The sequence below is a fragment of the Entelurus aequoreus genome, linkage group LG27 (genome assembly GCF_033978785.1).
Source record: "Entelurus aequoreus isolate RoL-2023_Sb linkage group LG27, RoL_Eaeq_v1.1, whole genome shotgun sequence".
NCBI lineage: Eukaryota > Metazoa > Chordata > Actinopteri > Syngnathiformes > Syngnathidae > Entelurus > Entelurus aequoreus.
Window position 1 is genome coordinate 18,673,593 of NC_084757.1, and position 20,303 is coordinate 18,693,895.

Here is a 20,303-nt window from a genome sequence, read left to right on the forward strand (position 1 = left end):
CTTGCCATGATTTGTTGCGTAACATACCAGGCACTTTCTCAGTTGGTTATTTGTGCGTCATATAACGTACACTTATTCAGCCTGTTGTTCACTATTCTTTATTTATTTTAAATTGCCTTTCAAATGTCTAATCTTGGTGTTGGATTTTATCAAATAAATTTCCCCCAAAAATGGGACTTCTACTCCAGTGCGACGTATATATGTTTTTTTACTTTTTTATTGTGCATTTTCGGCCGGTGCGACGTATATACTCCGGAGCGAAATATAGTCCGAAAAATATGGTAGATTACCATAGTAACTAGTATATCATGCAAAAGCGCAGATTCCGACCATTGAAATACTTACGGTAATTTGAAAACATCACTGCACATCATAATGGCAGCTACAGTTTCCATCTTAAAGATCTAAAAAATTATTTGGGAATGTCCGGCGGGCCAGATTGAAAAGCTTAATGGGCTTTAATTTGCCCAGGTCTGTACTAGAGCATGCTCAAAGGATTATGTCTCGCAGTTGCAACTGGCCAAGGAAAACTGGAAAAAGTGGCCAGAGCCTGGGCTTTCCTATTGAGACTACCACCCCCAGAACAACAGCTACCTGGATAAGAAAATGGATGAATGGGATGTCAGAGTTGACACCTAAATTCGCAGGCTTCAAATGTGGTATCAAAGGCGTAACGTAGGTTGCACAGCGGCAGTGTGAAAGGGTATCGAGACTCACTCTGTTGTTTTTAAATTGAATGCAATTATTGATATTCTATCCCCAAGTATTATAGACAGAACTTGAACATATATCTAATTACAATTGTTGTAAGATGTCGCTGTATGAAAGAGCACACCTACACAGAAATGTCTTCCTTTGTTGGGTTCACCTCAAACGGGGAACACCCTAATTTGCTTGCAGAGGCGCAAGAATGAAAGGAGTTTTCTGCCATTCTGTATCCAGAGGGTGTTAAGTTTAGCCCCCGATTAAATTTTGTTGTGTTGAGTTTGTTGCTATAGGAAACAATTACAAGTGAAACTCAAAAAATTTGAATATCATGCAAAGGTGTGTTTATTCCAGCAAGGTGAAAAATAATACATGATATATAGCCTCATAACATGCAACTCGTTATATTTTAAGCCTTCTTTTTATATAATAGTGATGATTATGGCTTACAGTTTATGAAAACCTTGACTTGAAAATCTCAGAAAATTTGGGGTTTTCAAAACTGTAAGCTGTGATCATCAAAATAAAAACAAATAAAGGCTTGACGTATGAGTTTATATCACATATTAGTTTCACAATTGAAGTTGTATTGCTGACATGAATGAACTTTTGCACAATGTTCAAAATTGTTTGAGTTTCACCTGTATTTTAAAATGCATGTAATGATCAGGCACATCATGGTTTCACTGTGTGAAGCACACATAGTTCAGGCAATATCTTGCTTCACTGCATTTTGTTTGAAAGCCAAAGAAATACAAAAAAAACATTGGAGGCTAACCCCGTAGCTTTCTAGCTTGTATGTGCTAGTTTCTTGGAAACCTTATTTTGTTAACGCAGGTAGGGGGGAGCAGCACTTTTATTGTGAAGACAGGAACTGTGCGGTCGTTCTTTACACATTTGACGGCAAGTGTTTGGCAATTGCCGGTCGATTTTTCTTCATACTAAGCTCACACCAGCCAGCAGCCATCTCACAAGACTCTCGGTTGCCGTGTGTGTCAATCAAGTTACGGATGTGACGTTATGGAGAAGCTTGATAGTAGGTTATTTTTAGGTCCATTTTTTTAAAGCCTTGCGATCGACTTACACTTACACAATCGTCCGGTAGATCGCGATCGACCCAATGAGCACTCCCGCTTTAGATTTAGACTTAGACTTACTTTTATTGTCATTAAAATTTGAACTTTACAGTACAGATAAGAACAAATTTTTGTTGCATTAGCTCGTTGTAGTGCAGGATAAAAGAGCAATAAGGTCTGTTGTCTGCTGGTTTACTGTCTTCTCGTACACAACATAATGCAATTTTTCTTTCAACCCCCCCAGCTGGTCGCCATCATCTCCGAGGCAGCCAGCTCTGGAATTTCCTTGCAGGCTGACAAGCGAGTGAGGAACCAGAAGCGCCGGGTACATATGACCTTGGAACTGCCATGGAGTGCCGACAGGGCCATTCAGCAGTTTGGTAAGTTCTGACATTCTGCACATTTTCCTGCAATGCAGGGTATCATGAACAGTGGGAACATTGAATTTGCAATTTAAAATTTCTCATGGCATGGATCCCAGGCGTCCGCTATTTAGTGAAGTGTGAAGTGAAATATATTTATATAGCGCTTTTCTCTAGTGACTCAAAGCGCTTTTACATAGTGAAACCCAATATCTAAGTTACATTTAAACCAGTGTGGGTGGCACTGGGAGCAGGTGGGTAAAGTGTCTTGCCCAAGGACACAACGGCAGTGACTAGGATGGAAGCGGGGATCGAACCTGGAACTCTCAAGTTGCTGGCACGGCCACTCTACCAACTGAGCTATACCGCCCCAATTAGCGGAATTCCGCTAATCTTTAAGCAAAAGTAGTGTTTTTGGGGGGGGTTTTTTTCCTTATAATACCGCTAAAACAATGCGCATTAATTGAGTCGAGTTGCTTATGTCTGTTTTGGTCAGTGTCTGTTGCTTCCGTTGACATTTGGGAACGCTATAAAACAAGATTGATTGGCAACACTAAATTGACCCTAGTGTGTGAATGTTGTCTGTCTATCTGTGTTGGCCCTGCGATGAGGTTGCGACTTGTCCAGGGTGTACCCCGCCTTCTGCCCAAATGCAGCTGAGATAGGCTCCAGCACCCCCCGCGACCCCGTAATGGACAAGCGGTAGAAAATGGTTGGATGGATGGCTAAAACAAGATAACAAAAATGGCAGCGGCCTTGCTGTGTTTTTGCTAGAAAATGTGTCCTAAACATCTTTGCATTTTTAGGTACTTGTGTATGTAAGGCGTTAATATAGATTGTGTAGAATTGGTAAATATTGTGTAGTGATTTTGTTCTGAAATAATACATACGTGTTCCGTGTAATTGCTCGCTCTAGCGAGCTCACGATTTTGTCAACATGTCATGGAAGAAAAATATCCTCCATAAGAGAGATAGCGGAACGGTGTCTGGGTTGGGTGCGAGGATAAATAATTTTTAAAATTGATCGTAGTTAGAAAAATAAGTCAACGGATGCCCGCTTTCAGAATTAATTTTCAAGCACACAGATCAGGGGAACAGTCTTTGTGATGGGAAAGTGATCAACCATGGTGGCCAAGGTTGGTTGTCATTGCGAGGGAACTTAACATGCAGAGACGAAAATATTTAAAAAATAAAACAACATTTTCATAAGTAAGTAATAATATGGCATATTGCTATTGACCAGTAGATATTATGTCTCGTGATTTTAATTATGATTTAAAATACTAAACCTACTAACTTGTACGAGATGTACTTCTGCATGGCCAAAGTTGCCTAAAAAGCACTATAAAGTATAATTATGAATATTTTAAGATTACATGTAATAAAAAAAGCTTCATGTTAAAATTGGGGCAGCACGGTGGTACAGGGGTTAGTGCATGTGCCTCACAAAACGAAGGTCCTGAGTAGTCCTGAGTTCAATCCCAGGCTCGGGATCTTTCTGTGTGGAGTTTGCATGTTCCCCCCTTGACTGCGTGGGTTCCCTCCGGGTACTCTGGCTTCCTCCCACCGCCAAAAACATGCACCTGGGGATAGGTTGATTGGCAACACTAAATTGGCCCTAGTGTGTGAATGTGAGTGGGAATGTTGTCTGTCTATCTGTGTTGGCCCTGTGATGAGGTGACTTGTCCAGGGTGGACCCCGCCTTCTGCCCGAATGCAGCTGAGATAAGCTCCAGCACCCCCCGCGACCCCAAAAGGGACAAGCGGTAGAAAATGGATGGATGGATGGATGATAAAATTGAACAAAGCAGTAGCATGAATGCAATCATTCATCCATTAATTCACGAAGTGACTCACTATGAGTTGAACATAATACAGTATTTCAGTTTTTACAATTACAATATTTGTTATCATAATTATGTCATTATTCTTAAATGTATTTGGAACTTCAAATTGATATTTTTATACATGTAACCTAACCCTAGGGCTATTATATTTGAATTAAATGCCCCCTGAACTCTCAAAAGGGCCCCATTTTTCAATGCTAATTTTATTTGATCTAACTGGGATCCCTGTCATGGGCGCTTCTTTTAATTAGTCAAATGGAATGTTCCTCCCTTTTCCCTTTGTGAATCATTTTCTATGTTTATGTTGAATGTATCCTGATGAGTCTCTTATGATTTCATTATGTTAACAGCTCAATTAATTATTTCCATTAGCAGCACTTGTGTCTGCGTGCTTGCCTGGAACAAATAGCGAGCTTGTTGAAGAAAATAGATCTTTGTCTGGTGTAATGTCATCTGATGATGCTGATTTTATCATGTCACCACCCTACTGTTGCGATCCGCTCTCATCCTTCATTATCATCGTGTCTGCTAAAGGCTGAAGCAGCTGGTTGTTAAAAACAGTCGGTGAGTCACCTCGTGCCTAACAGAATGTTGGGTTAACTGGAAATGATGCTGCAATTATTTGAATCCCAATGGACCCTTTTCCACCAAAAAGGTCAGGACTTTTTGAGTTTGTGGAACCTTTCATTTCTGTAGACCTGTGTGGTTTGTGTTTCCACCACATTTTCACAGTTCAAGGTAGTTTATACAATTCACTCTGATGACGTTTATGCCAATTTAAATAAACAGACAATACTGGGTCATCTTTATTTTACTTAAGTGTAAGTAAATAAAACATTCTAACAAGATACAAAACGATATGATTTTAAAACAAAGTGTACGGAATTTTACTTACAAAGTCAGGCTTTTGTCCAGTGTCCAACAGTCATAAAGTGGTCCCCTCAGTAAACGATGACTTCATGAGAGTCAGGCGAGTCCTTATGATTCATTTCCGCTGTAAATAACAATATATAAATAATAAACGTCAGTGTTTATATCACAACAACAACTTTAACTTTAACACAAACACATCCGATTTAGCGTTGGCCTGTTAGCATCAGCATTTGGTCACTCTGGTTGAGGCTAATAACTACACAAATAGCGTGTCACTGACCACTGTTACTCCATGTAAGAAAGTAAATTGTTAATATTTGATGTGATTTACCTTCATTTTACTCGTTTACTGCTTCCACTATTTCACATGTATTTTCAAATGTTGCAGTCCCAGTGAACACCTGGAGTCGCTGCTTCAAAGACCAACTAAATACTTTAAATTCTTCTGTAATTACATTTGAAACAGTTTGTCCACTTTGCGTAGATTCGCGTACCAATACTAACTTTGTAAAAATGTGCTCCAACTGTGTTCAACCAATCAGCATTTGACAGCACAGCCCGCCTCTCAAAAGTTATTTCGGAACTTTGCGAAGTACCACTTTGCTATTAGGGACTAATGGTGCGTTCCATTAACATCAGAATTTGGAAGACGGAGGGAGTGACGTCACAGCCAACTTATGTGTGTTCAATTTACCAGGTCGGAAATCCAGATAGCCACATCCACAAAAGCTATTCTTGCCCCTGCTTTAGGTTGAATTTATAGAAAAATATGCACTCCTTCTGCAACCTTAAAACACGCTGGATGAAGTGGAAATAGAAATACGCTATTGCTAGTGATGTAGAACGTATAAAACACGGTAAAAAAAAAAGATTACAATTGACATTAAAGCAATATTACCATTAGAGATGTCCGATAATATCGGACTGACGATATTATCGGCCGATAAATGCTTTAAAATGTAATATCGGAAATTATCGGTATTGGTTTCAAAAAGTAAAATTTATGACTTTTTATAACGCCGCTGTGTACAAGGACGCGCCAATAAACCTTAAAGGCACTTATTTTGCGTGCCGGCCCAATCACATAATATCTATGGCTTTTCACACACACAAGTGAATGCAATGCATACTTGGTCACCAGCCATACAGGTCACACTGAGGGTGGCCGTATAAACAACTCCTCATGCTCTCTCAGGGAGAGCATGTCCCAAATTCCAAGCTGCTGTTTTGAGGCATGTTAAAAAAATAATGCACTTTGTGACTTCAATAATAAATATGGCAGTGCCATGTTGGCATTTTTTTCCATAACTTGAGTTGATTTATTTTGGAAAACCTTGTTACATTGTTTAATGCATCTAGCGGGGCATCACAACAAAATTAGGCATAATAATGTGTTAATTCCACGACTGTATATATCGGTATCGGTTGATATCGGAATCGGTAATTAAGAGTTGGACAATATCGGATATCGGCAAAAAAGCCATTATCGGACATCTCTAAAACACTGTATTTAAATAGTACATCTAATACAATTGGTTTACATGTATTTTGCATGTTGATTGGCTGGGAAAGGGCGGACGTAAGCGGAGAATGTGGAGAACATTCGGTTGAGTGATTGAAATGACGGAGTGAGATTGTTCTGTTTGTGTCTTATTTGTTTATTTCAGCGTCAACTGCGGCCAGTTCAGTAGTTTGATTTGTAACAACTTTCATTGAAAGCTGATAAACCTTTGATAATAATTTAAATACATGATTCTGCGGCATACCACGAGATGGCGCTCACCTACCACAGTTTCAAAATCACTGATTTAGGCATTATAGAAAGAAAATGGAGGCCAGAAAAGCCAAAGGTCATGTAAATTGATGTAAACATCCCAAATATATGTCCTCTAAATCAGGGGTTCTCAATCTTTTTGATCGAGGGGCCCAACTTTTCCACTCCAGAGGGAGTTGGGGCCCACTCAAATATCAATGCTGAATCTTAGTCTTAGTCTCAGTCCAGCCATACAGGTCACACTGAGGGTGGCCGTATAAACAACTCCTCATGCTCTCTCAGGGAGAGCATGTACCAAATTCCAAGCTGCTGTTTTGAGGCATGTTAAAAAAATAATGCACTTTGTGACTTCAATAATAAATATGGCAGTGCCATGTTGGCATTTTTTTCCATAACTTGAGTTGATTCTTTGAAGGAGGACTCTCCGACTTTCCGATTGGGAAATCCTTGGAGTGCGTTCCAGCTGACTAGGTATTTGGAAATCACGACTTCCAAGTACCGGGGTCGGCAACCCGCGGCCCTAGATGAGGCTCTTTAGTGCCGCCCTAGTGGCTCCCTGGAGCTTTTTCAAAAATGTATGAAAATATTTATTTTTTGCTTTAATATGATTTCTGTGGGCTGACAAACATGACACAAACCTTCCTAATTGTTAAAAATCCCGTTGTTTACTATAAACATGCTTCACTGATGGGTATTTGGCGAACACGGTTTACGCCTACTAATTTTGGCAGTCCTTGAACGCACCATAGTTTGTTTACATGTACAACTTTCTCAGACGTGTTTTATGCAGCTCCTTCTTTGTCTCATTTTGTCCAACAAACTTCTTATCTTGTGCGTGAATGCACAAAGGTGAGCTTTGTTGATGTTATTGACTTGTTGAAGTGCTAATTAGGCATATTTGGTCAGTGCAATGACCTCAAGCTAATCGATGCTAACATGCTATTTAAGCTGCAGGTACATATTGCATCACTATGCCTCGGTTGTAGGTATATTTGAGCTCATTGAATTTCCATTACTTATGTCCTCTGTGTATTTAATTTATTTTTGCATCTCACACTCTGAGAAACCTGCGTTTTATTAATGTTTTCCAATGTTGTAAAAATGTGTAGAAAAAAGATTACATTTCAACATTCAGCCTGCGACACATAGTCATTTTGATAGTAGGCTAATATAGCAAATATAGACGCTTACGTCATGTGTTGCCTTCATTATAACACTTCTTTAAGGTTTTACATTTTTTGCAGTTCTCGACAGATTTTTTTTTTGTATTTTTGGTCCAATATGGCTCTTTTAACATTTTGGGTTGTGAACCCCTGTTTTAGTACAAGTGAAACGCACCATAAAATAGTTACTGTGGAACTTTATTTACCTTGGTAGTTTTTAGTGGAAACGTAGGGGCGGTGTTTCATTTAAGTGGGAAAGTTCCTGTGGTGGAAAAGGGCCTAATAAGTTTTTTTGTTTCATGTTTTTCCAGGCCGTACCCATCGGTCCAATCAAGTGACGGCTCCAGAGTACATCTTCCTCATCTCGGAGCTCGCTGGGGAGAGACGTTTTGCCTCTATAGTGGCAAAGAGACTAGAGAGCCTGGTAAATATAACTAGTGTGTGCGTGTGCGTGTGCGTGTGCATGTGCATGATACACTGATGTGCCAAACTGCCATTTTTTCACTCTTTCTTTCAAGTGTGTCATGGAAAAATCCAACTCTTTTTCTATGTTGTCTTCATTGAGTCTACTATTGAGAGCAAAATTGTTTACTTTTGTTTGTTACTGTCATCTTGTCGCCTGTCCTTCCTGCGTTTTCCACCATCTTTTTTAAATTGAACCTAAAGGGTAGTCGACCTGTTTTCCCTCTATATTTCACAACCCATGGTCACTTGCCATATTCAGCGTTGCACAAGCTCAGTGATTCTCAAATTGTGGTACTGAGCTCCATCTAGTGGTACGCCAAAGACTCACTTGGATAGAATAAAATTCTGTGTTTTATTTCCATATTTTCAAACACATTGTTACTGTTAAAACTGTGTGTAATGTTAGACTGGCCAAAAATATTAGATGTACCGTATTGTCCGGATCACAGGGTGCACCGAAATATAAGGCGCACTGCCGATGAGCGGGTCTAGTCAGGTCTATTTTCATACAAAAGGCGCACCGCATTATAAGGCGCATTAAAGGGGTCATATTATATTTTTTTTTTTCTAAATGTAAAACACTTCCTTGTGGTCTATATAACATGTAATGGTGGTTCTTTGGTCAAAATGTTGCATAGATTATATTTTACAGATCATCTTCAAGCCGCTTTCTGACAGTCGCTTCAGGATACACCGTTTTGTGGGCGGTCTTATTTACGTGGCTCTCCTTCGGCAGCGTCTTCTCCCCGTCATCTTTGTTGTAGCGGTGTAGCGTGCAAGGACGGGAGTGGAAGAAGTGTCAAAAGATGGAGCTAGCTGTTTTAATGACATTCAGACTTTACTTCAATCAATAACAGAGCAGCATCTTCTCATCCGTGGCTCACTAGTGCAATAACAACGAAATGTGTCCCGTGAAAAAACTCTAATAACTAAAGTTCCTTGGGTGAATAATGTAAACTCCCTACACCAGTATGTTTTAGCGCTTTCATGGCGAGTTTACTGACAGATATAAGTAAGAACTTTACACTACTTTATATTACAAATGGCAACAGCGGAGGATGAATGTCCCATAACAAGAAGATAGAGAAAAAGAAGAAGCTTATCGACTACGTGTGGTGGACGCACGCACATTTTCAGAACTTATGCAGATCCCAAATACAGATCAGCAGGGACCAGAAGGTAAGAAAAGTTGCTTTTGCATTATATTGCGAAACAAAACACCAGATAATGTCTTACCTTATACACACACACCATAATAATACTTGTATGTTATAGCACAGTACAATCCATCAAGCGGTGCGGCTTCATAGCTTACCAAAGTCGTACTAAAACATTTTGATAGATTTTTGAGCGCCGTGTGTAATGTTCTATATTTTCAATGGAACATATAAAATGTTGGTGTTGTTTACTTGAGTCATATTGCAGTCTACACATATCTATTATGTGTGACTACCATCTACTGGTCACACTTATCATTTCACCATGTACCAAATAAAATAGCTTCGAGGTCAGTAAGTACAACCAGAATTATTCCGTACATTAGGCGCACCGGGTTATAAGGCGCACTGTAAATTTTTGAGAGAATGAAAGGATTTTAAGTGCGCCTTATAGTCCCCAAAATACGGTACTATGTTATGGTAAATGTTATGTATATTTAGGCCTTCTACGCTTTTGTATTTTAAGTGTTGGTCACTATGATGGTACTTGGAGAGTTAAGTGTTTTTTGAGGTGGTTCTTGGTGGAAAAAAATAGAGAACCATTGCACTAGCTATTTATTTCCAAAGTGACACAGCATTGACAGAAAAGGGCAAAGGGGGTGGAGGTATAGGTTTGTATGCAAGGATAGGCCTTTCCAGGAAGCCACAAGCCGTGTTTGCCAAGCGTGTTCGGTAATTCCATGGGTCACACGGTCCAGCGTTGCTCGCTAGCCTGCCTGCTCTGTCCATTAAGTGTTTATTCACTTGTAGCATTTTAACTCATCACTTACTGCCTTTGCATCCAGGTCTGCAGTGAAAACATATCCGCTAGTTGTTTATGTGGGCAGACAATATCCGTCTGGTACTGTTGACTGCTTTCACAACATTCCACCTTCACCTCCCACACGTTTGTATGTGGAAGGGAAAACAGACAAAAAAGGGCCTGTGGTCACACTTTAACTGGGATCATGTTTCTGTGGGTGCAAAACAACTAAATGCTACTTTTTTGTGTGTTTAAATGAGTTTGTCAAAGAGCATTTTCAGGGATTAAATCGCTTATACAAGACTTCAATGTTCCTTCTGCACGGCCACAATAATGTATTAAATTATTACAAAATATTACAATTTAACTTCTCTGAAAAATATGACAGGCCTGTTTATACTCACTATTCATTTTTTTGTGTATTAGTTTGATGAAAGAACTGCTATCTGTTTGTGTGGTGGGTTGCAGGGGCAGGGGGAGATGATGTCATTCTCTACTTTGCATAATTGGCAACTAATGGACACAGTGGGGGAGACAAAAAGTGATTTAAAAAAATAAACAAACATGAAAATATACAGTACAGGCCAAAAGTTTGGACACACCTTCTCATTCAATGTGTTTTCTTTATTTTCATGACTATTTACATTGTAGATGGTCACTGAAGGCTTCAAAACTATAACAACTATGAAGTGAAAACCATTTCAGGTGACTACCTCTTGAAGCTCATCGAGAGAATGCCAAGAGTGTGCAAAGCAGTAATCAGAACAAAGGTTGGCTATTTTGAAGAAACTAGAATATAAAAAATATTATCAGTTATTTCACCTTTTTTTTGTTAAGTACATAACTCCACACCACGGTTTTGATGCCTTCAGTGACAATCTACAATGTAAATCGTCATGAAAATAAAGAAAACCCATTGAATGAGAAGCTGTGTCCAAACTTTGGGCCTGTACTATATATGGTATTAAGGCTGTCTAAATTAACGCGTTAACACGTGTTTAATCAAAAATAAATATTGCAATAATAATGTATAAACATAAATTATAACACATATATTTATTTTGACCGCACATGCTCCTCTACCTTAACAGTGTATGGCTACCTGAATGGCGGCGGTGGTTGCTATACGGTCAGTGATCAGATCAAAGAATACGCCAGTGCAAAGATGAGTGACAAAACTTCGACTAGTGTGCTCAGTGGCACATTTTGCTTCATTTCACCCCAAGGGGGACATCAGATTCAAGTAAATCAGTCCAAACAAATGTGTATCACATTCTCACAATAAAATTCCATTTGTGTGAAAATGTTTTTTTTTTTTTTTTTTAAGTTAATTGAAATTATGCCAGCAAGTAATTTATGATGACTAATCAAAATTCAAACATGTGATTAATCCGATTTAGAAATTAATAATTTGAAAGCAAATACAAGTCATAATTTTTTCTGTCACAACCATGTGAATGTCTTTCGGTGGGTGAAGGACTCACATCAACACCCGCTGCTCATTGAAAGGAGCATTGGTGTTTTCATGTCAGTATCCACTGAGATCAAGAAAGACATTTGTCACTAGTCGCTTTTTTGAAAAATAGTTTCTATAGTCCTCTGAATAGTCTAATACAGGGGTCTTCAGCGGTTTCCAGGCCAAGAACCCCTGAACTGATGGAGAGATGGAGTGGGGACCTCTAATTTTATATCTTGTATGAAATTTGTTTTGATACAGGTACATTTATTCTACAATACTAAGATATTCAAAGAATATTGAATAGTGCTGCTAATCGTTAACTTGCAACTAGAGTACTAAAAGCTAGCTATCTTAAATGCTAAGATTGGTATATTAATACAGTATAATTGTTTATTATTTTTTAATTTCAAACCTGCAAGGTACAGTGAGTACAAAATACAGGAAAAACATGCACTCTCCAAAAAACTTAATAAAACAAAAATAAAGAGGTGCACGGCTAAAAGAAAAAGCTAGGCCAGCAACACTTGTGTCCTTCTAATAATTTTAATACAAACTGCGCAGGCGCTACCAAACAAAGACCGGTCTCTACAATGTCTTCGTCAGTGTGCAATTTTCAACAGGAAGTTATACACTTAAATAGTCACAGCAGTGGTCAATCAATTGACATAATAAAAAACCAAGAACAACTTCAAAAATGAAAGTGCACAAATAATAGACAAAATAGTAAAGTGTACAAAATAAATCTAAGACTCAGTACAGTATCATAGGAAAATAAATAAAGCAATAAGAAAATGTGTGGGCAACCATTATAATAAAAGGAGACATAGCTCTCAGCACAGTGAAAACACTAAATAAAGTGCTAGAATAGCTATAGCGCCCTCTATATATTATGTAATACAAATAAAGTAGCAACATGAAACACCAACCTGAAGCCCTACATCAAACCACAAAAAATCTATATGAAATACATGATGTGCATATAGACAACTTCATGTAAAACCATTATAGAAAACATCCCAAAAGCAACTCCTCGTTCATCCCTTTAGGGTACTCCGTTTGTAACGTGTGTATCCAAAATGTTTCACGTTGTAGTACAACTTTTTCTCTATCTTCCCCCGTACTGTTGTTTGCAAACCAATGTTAATGTGTTTAAAGACTGTGGAAGTCTTGCGCTTCCGGGTTCTTCGGACCACCAATCACGGACATGACAGCTGCGTTCATGGTTCTGAACAATGATTTATTTTTCATTATGAGTCTCTTTGTGTGTTTTTCAGCCATCGTATATTATGGCCGTCTCGCTCTCGCTCGCCTTCCAAATCTCCCTCTCCTTCCAGGCTGCTCCCTTTAACAGAGCGACAGGTGATTAGATAAACACTCCCAGGTGGGTCATCTACGCACCTGTCGCTGATCTCGAAGCCGGTCCTGGCACACCCCGCTTCACTGCAGGTCTGCAGGCCACACACACACACCCCCCCCCCCCCCACAAAGACATTTACATTTGTGGGAAAAAATGCAGGTGTAATATAAATATTTTCTTTTAGAAAAAGTCTCATCAACCCAAAATCTCAAGGCCACCATGCAGTACATCTGTTGACCCCCAGGGGTCGCAGTTCCCCTGTTGAAGACTTCTGCTCTAATATATAAATATTACTGATGCTTAGACAGATATATTTTGTTAATGAGCGAGGGCAAACAGGTTGTGAAGGTCCAAATTTGTCTGTAGGGGACCACCACAAATAAATGAATGTGAGGAAGACACTTTGATCACAAAATGCTTGTCTCTCTGCAGGGTGCATTAACTCATGGAGACAGAAGAGCCACAGAGTCCAGAGACCTGAGCAAATACAATTTTGAGAACAAGGTAGGATAATGGATGCCTGGAAGTTATACCATTACATGATGCTGAATGACCTTTGTAGTCCTAAATTGTAATCTGAGTTCATCTGTTCCAGTGTCAAACTGTTGCCATCACAAAACTTTTCACTTTTGAAGCGTTTCTTTGCATTTTATTTTTCTTCACTTTTAAAGATCGCATTGCCATCCTAATCCTCACAGTTTATTGTTGATATAATACAGCGATTTTACCTGTCCGTCTGTGTTCCTCCTTGCAGTACGGTACTAAGGCTCTGGATAAAATCACTAAAGCAATCCTTGGTCACATAGAGAACAAGGTGCCTGCACCAAAAGATTATCCCGGAGGTGACGCCATGTTCTTCAGAGGTATGAGTAAACTGATGGTGTGCGCCTAAAAGAGAGTACAAAGTGAACTTACGTTTTTAACCGGTCTTTGTTAGATATGAAAGAGGGAATGATGGATGTGGGCATCTTCTGTAGGGAGCAACGCTTTGGCATTAGTACAGAGAAAGGTAAGTTGTTTATGCTGGATCAAACCTGCAGTACCTGGATTTGTCAACACAGGTGAGCTTATGTAAAAATATTGTTTGAAATTCTAGACTGTAGCATCACCAAGTTCCTAAATCGCATCCTGGGCCTGGAAGTGCACAAGCAGAACCATCTTTTCCAGTACTTCACCGACAATTTTGACTACCTAATCGAGAAGGACAAGAAGGAGGGCAAATATGACATGGGCATCTTAGGTACTGAGTTTAACTGCACTGTATGTAATGGCTGTAACACAACACTGACATTCTTTTGTGCGGCTTACAGATCTGGCTCCAGGTAACGATGAGATTTACGAGGAAAAGCAGGAAACCTTTTTGACAGTCGGAAACCCTCAGGATGGACAGGTGGTCCTTTACAAGGTAGGACCCTATATCATTAGGAGAGGTGTACTATCTTAAAAGGGGAACTGCAATTATTTTGGAATTTTTCTATCGCTGACAATAATTTTGAGAGACAAGAAGACATTTTTATTTTTTTTTAATGTTCTCTAACTCATGAATAAAAGTTTGCGACTTCAAGTTCGCAGCTTCTCACAGGCAGTCAAACACTGGCTTTTAGTCCACCAGTCCTGCTCACATTAACAATACCAGGCAGGTAGTTGACCATCAGATGATACCCGGGCAGGAGCAGTGTGTTGACCACCAGAGTACCATTCCAATCTTGTAACATCGCAAACTTTTTTACATATGCAGTACCAATGGGGTATATGGCTATTGAATGATACCTTTATAGGTGCCATCTGATGGCTACTGCACTGTATGTGGACTTTGATAAAAACTGCTGCACTTTATATACTTCTGCACTTTAAATGAAACTGCTAAAAAACTGTAACATGACCGCCCACTGATTTGTAACTCACATACCCTCTATGTATTGTACTTGTATTTTAAATTGCCTATCATTATGTAATTTCAATATTGTTGTGTATTTTCAATCCTGTGTCATTTTAATTGTGGATGTTAGATGCGCCATAAAAGGACTACAGATGGAAATTAGCATGGTGCTAAATCTGGTGCAGCCATCTTCTTAATGTAACTGCTAGGGGTGTATCGGTACACAAACATTTTGGTTCGGTACGTACCTCGGTTTAGAGGTCACGGTTCGGTTCATTTTCGGTACAGTAAGAAAACAACAAAATATACATTTTTGGGTTATTTATTTACCAAATTTGCAAAATCTTCCACCAAAAATATTTTTCAAAGTGGAATATTTGATGTGAAGTAATCGGAACCTTGGATAGGTCAATAATTCATAATAACATCGATTTTGATTCAATATTATGTTTTGAGCAATGACAGTTTGAAAGAAAAAAAAACAGCTTTGTTTTTTTTAGTCAACATTGCAACTTTTTCTAAATTACATTTAACCTTTAAGCTTTTTTATTTCACTTTTGTTATGTTTTTGTTTATTTTAATAGTATTTGTAGAATGTGCCGTGGGCCTTTAAAACATTAGCTGTGGGCCGCAAATGGCCTCCGGGGCACACTTTTGACACCCCTGCTATAGATAATAAAAAATTAAATCTGAAATCTATGGATAAAAAGCAGAGCCTGGCGACGCATGCGCGTTTATTATAACTCTCTCGCTCTCTCTGTCTCTGCCCCTCCCTCACGAATGCTGCTGCGCGCACAATTTGTTTTGTTTTTAACCCCTTTTTAACCCTGAACGTACATTGAAAATACACGCAACCCTAACTCAAAATGCCGGACATTTGAGGCATTTAAGAAACTCCGCCCTGACAGCTCCGCAAAAGAGGACATGTCCGGTGAAAAGAGGATGTATGGTCAGTCTATAGTAGCCCGTTAGCTGCTAGCATGCCGTGTGTTGTGCCTCGGTGTGCATTGTTTACACAACGTGCGTTACGCTACTTAATATGTCCGTGTGGAAACTCGTTCGGTACACCTCCGAACCGAACCGGAACCCCCGTACCGAAACGGTTCAATACAAATACACGTACCATTACACCCCTAGTAACTGCACATTGTCCTTCAAATAAACAAATACAAAATACTCTATCGCAGATATTTTTAAAGCATATTCAATGCATTTCTGACCTAAATTAAGCATTTCAAGCATAAAAATGTCAAAATTAACTAAAAATATTAACACTACGGTTCTATTTAGCAACAAGATGAGACCAGGGCTCCTAAAGTCAGTACATTATATGTTAATTTTCTGTTATTTTGTGTACTGTATTAGATTAAAATAGTGTAAAGGTGACTATGTGGGTGTTGTTTCATGTCGAGAGAGCTCTCATAATGTAAAAAAAATCCTATTTACAAGGTTGCAAACAGGTAAGTGTACAAGGTTATGCATTTATTAAAGGTTATAATTGATAGTTCTTAAGTCATGGAAATTAATTTACCATGGTCAGGGCCGAAAGCAATTAACATCAATAAACAAGGGACGACTATGCATTTGTTTTTGAATTAACGCTTATTTTATCTAAAAAAAAATAATAATAATAATAATAATAATAACAATGCATTTAAGTCAATGTTATCAATTATGTGATAATCTTATCCCAAATATTCCACTAAGCGCCTCATGTTTGTAAACTATTTCAGAAATTGTGTATTTCCCGTTGAAAAAAATTTGACAAAAAGTGCATTATAACACAGAAAATACATTTCTATTTACAATTACGCATGAAGTTGTTTTAAAGAGCTTGTTCTTACACCCTCATGAGAAGTACCATCAGCTTTAGTGTCATCATGATTGTCCCTGTAGATCAGCGTGGACAGAGGTATGCCTTGGGATGAAGCCTACAACAGGTTTTTGAATCTCTCCGGTACTGATGAGGGCTTCTACTTGTCCCATAAGGTGAGCTCATTTCATAATAACAGAGGAAAGGAGTTACATGCAAGACAAATTTAACCACTTGCTCTTCCTTTCTAGCTTCGAGGTAACCAACCGTGTGTGCTGCTAGCTGAGCAAGGGAGAGGCAAGAACTTCATCGTGTACAAGCCCAACATCGGCAAGCAGACTCACCCCGAGAGCCTTGATAACCTGCAGCAACGCTATCGAAAGGTGACGCCTTGGCCTTGTTTTACTTAATTTATTGCATGTTACCTGTAGCGTGTTAGGGCACCATGCGCTACTGGACGTTGTTTTAATGACATATTTCACAGCAGTTGTTTATACACAATAGGGTTGTGTGATATACTGGTATTAGTATAGTACCGTGATACTAATGAATCATATTCGGTACTATACCGCCTCTAAAAAGTACTGGTCCACCCTCCCTCCCTTTTTACATCGATATTTTTAAGCATCACAAAATCTTTTTAAAATTTTTTTATTTATATTATGTTTATAAACTCAGGAGATATGTCCCTGGACCCATGATGACTTAAATTATGACCATTGTATGATCCTGTAACTACTTGGTATCAGATCGATACCCAAATTTGTGGTATAATCCAAAAGTAATGTAAAGTATCAAACAACAGAAGAATAAGTGGTTATTACAATTTAACAGAAGTGTAGATAGAACATGTTAAAAGAGAAAGTAAGCAGATATGAACAGTAAATGAACAAGTAGATTAATATTTCATTTTCTACCACTTGTCCTTAATAATTTTGAAAAAATAATACAATGAGAAATGACACAATTTGTTACTGCATATGTCAGCAGCTAAATTAGAAGCCTTTGTTTGCTTACTTACTACTAAAAGACAAGTTGTCTCGTATGTTCCCAATTTTATTTAAGAACAAAATTGCAATAAGAAACATATGATGAATGTAGCGTAAGAATTTTTGTTAAAATAAAGCCAATAATGCCATTTTTGTGGTCCCCTTTATTTAGAAAAGTATCAAAATACATTTTGGTACCGGTACCAAAATATTGGTATCGGGACAACCCTAATGCACAATAACCCAACACATAGTAGGGCAGATACAGGTAAAATATAAAAAACACCCCCGCAACCCCGTAAGGGACAAGCGGTAGGAAATGGATGGATCACTAATCTTGTTAAAGTGGTAGCCAAGGAAGATTACAATTTTGTGAGGATTTGAATAAAAGTGCACATACAGGACAGGGTTTCCTTCTAAACTGACAATATACCTGTGACGGTGAGGGTTGGTTATGGGTGTGGTCACCATAACGTTATCGAGTAAATTGCATAATTTTCTATGATGATACGATTTTCTTTGACTCAAGGCTCAAAAAATGTATACGTACATTTTGAAACAAATTTGCTTTTATTAGTGAGTATTAAAATATATTTTTTTATCGTTTTGCCATATTTTCAATTGTTGCAGCTTTTTGTACAAGGTACTTTGTTGAGAATTCTTCAGGGGTTTACAGACTTGTCATGACTTTTTTCTTAAATAAAAAATAATTAGCAACAAATCTAGCATCTTCTTCTGGTGTTATTATAGAATACACTCGCGTTTAGAGACTGTACTTCTGTCCCTCGATGTCCCTAACGAAAGAAGAGAGCTGAAACGAGCATGACGTCACACTTCATTCACGCTGTTGCTCTAGTTGGACTTTGTCTTCTTTGTTCTCTTCATATTTGCACATTTTGTAGATGGCTGTCTGCCGGTGTATCTGCATTATATATAAAATAATGTCCACATCACAGACATGCTGACAACACTCCAGACAATGGCGTGCGTTTTGATTACATCCGGTTTCTGTATCTTTTTCGGTGGTCAAGTTTTCCGTACACTTTGGTATCACTTGTCAATAGTACGCAAATAATTTACTATATATTAATTCATACTGTAACAATCAGCTTATGTTAATGTTTGTGTGGTTTGGATTTGATGTCAGTTTTTCCCATGTTTGCAAACACACCGTCCTTGCCTGAAAGGTGATTGGTGGAGAATGAGGAAGTTGAATTGTATTATATTTATATAGCGCTTTCCTCTAGTGACTGAAAGCACTTTACATAGTGAAACCCAATATCTAAGTTACATTTAAACCAGTGTGGGTGGCACTGGGAGCAGGTGGGTAAAGTTTCTTTCCCAAGGACACAACGGCAGTGACTAGGATGATAGGCACAATTACAATAAGTGCAGTTCCCCTTTAACAAAATTGTGTTATCAAAAATATTCCATTAAATCTTCTACCTTTTGTGTCATAATAGTTGACATCTGAAGCTTGAAAGTGGAGGATTCATGAGATGGATTTTAACTGAAGATGTTTTTTGTTTTTTTCTCCTTCCTTCTCCAGGCGACTCTCGAAGAGGCCAAGGACAACTGGGAGACCCAGTTCAGCTTCTCCTTGAAGAAATGTAGCCATGCCAACTGGTAACTAGGAGCACACACACACACACACACACACACTCCTTTGTGATTACTCTGGATGGCTCCATCCAATCAGGATGTTTAACATTAAAATCCTGTGATAGTTTATGTCAGGTGCCTAACCCCAAGGATTTAAAGACTTCCTTTAAAAACTAGTCATCGGGGAAAAACTTCCAACACTGTGTGCTCTTACATCATGTTACAAACTTAAGAAGAGGAATGATACAGAGTATTTGCGTTTGTGTTTGGTCCGTTAATCTGCCCAGATATGGGTTTATATCACAGGATGTCGGTAATATTTGTGAAGCCCTTTGAGGCACTTGTGATTAAGGGCTATACAAATCACATTTGATTGATTGATTTGGTTTCATCATGGCTCTATAACCCCCCTCTCTTCCAATAGGAATGGCAAATGTAAGAAAATTGAGGAAGGCCAGGAGTGTTTCCAGGGCATGCGTCTCCGCCAGTACCACATGCTGTGCGGCGCTCTGCTGCGTGTGTGGAAGCGGGTGTCCGATGTGGTGTCCGACATCACCAGCTCCAGTATCCTGCAGATCGTTCGCCTCAAAACAAAGCATCACAACAAGCAAGTCGGTCAGTATAAACACGAGAAACGAGCGTGTTACCGTAACTCACAACCCCATAACTTCTAGACATCAAGTGTTAGCATCACAAACTATTAAGCTACAGAGTCAATTGGAAGTGATGTTAAAAGCAACCACTATCCTTTCTTTTTTTTTACTTGCAAAAGATAGGTGCCAAATTGTGCCAAAAAATGGGGTGTCTGCCTTAATACGTATGTCACAACCACATTAGGTCTGCTGCACTCACTTCTTTAGCTTCTAACTTAATACAGGCTATGGTAGTGCTGGGCAATAAAACGATAACAATATATAGTACAGGCCAAAAGTTTGGACAGACCTTCACATTCAAGGGGTTTTCTTTATTTTCATGACTATT

At 38.7% G+C, this 20,303-nt stretch overlaps 1 protein-coding gene across 1 annotated transcript in view; it reads left to right on the forward strand.

The window, feature by feature from the left end:
* Positions 1-20,303, forward strand: part of LOC133644496 (protein strawberry notch homolog 2-like) — a 116,694-nt gene that overhangs the window by 90,075 nt on the left and 6,316 nt on the right. Inside the window, 11 exon segments of the mRNA XM_062039017.1 lie at positions 2,026-2,161; positions 8,111-8,223; positions 13,472-13,543; positions 13,794-13,902; positions 13,977-14,048; positions 14,136-14,279; positions 14,350-14,444; positions 16,815-16,907; positions 16,983-17,114; positions 19,270-19,346; positions 19,747-19,937. Of these exon segments, the coding sequence (XP_061895001.1) occupies positions 2,026-2,161; positions 8,111-8,223; positions 13,472-13,543; positions 13,794-13,902; positions 13,977-14,048; positions 14,136-14,279; positions 14,350-14,444; positions 16,815-16,907; positions 16,983-17,114; positions 19,270-19,346; positions 19,747-19,937 (1,234 nt within the window).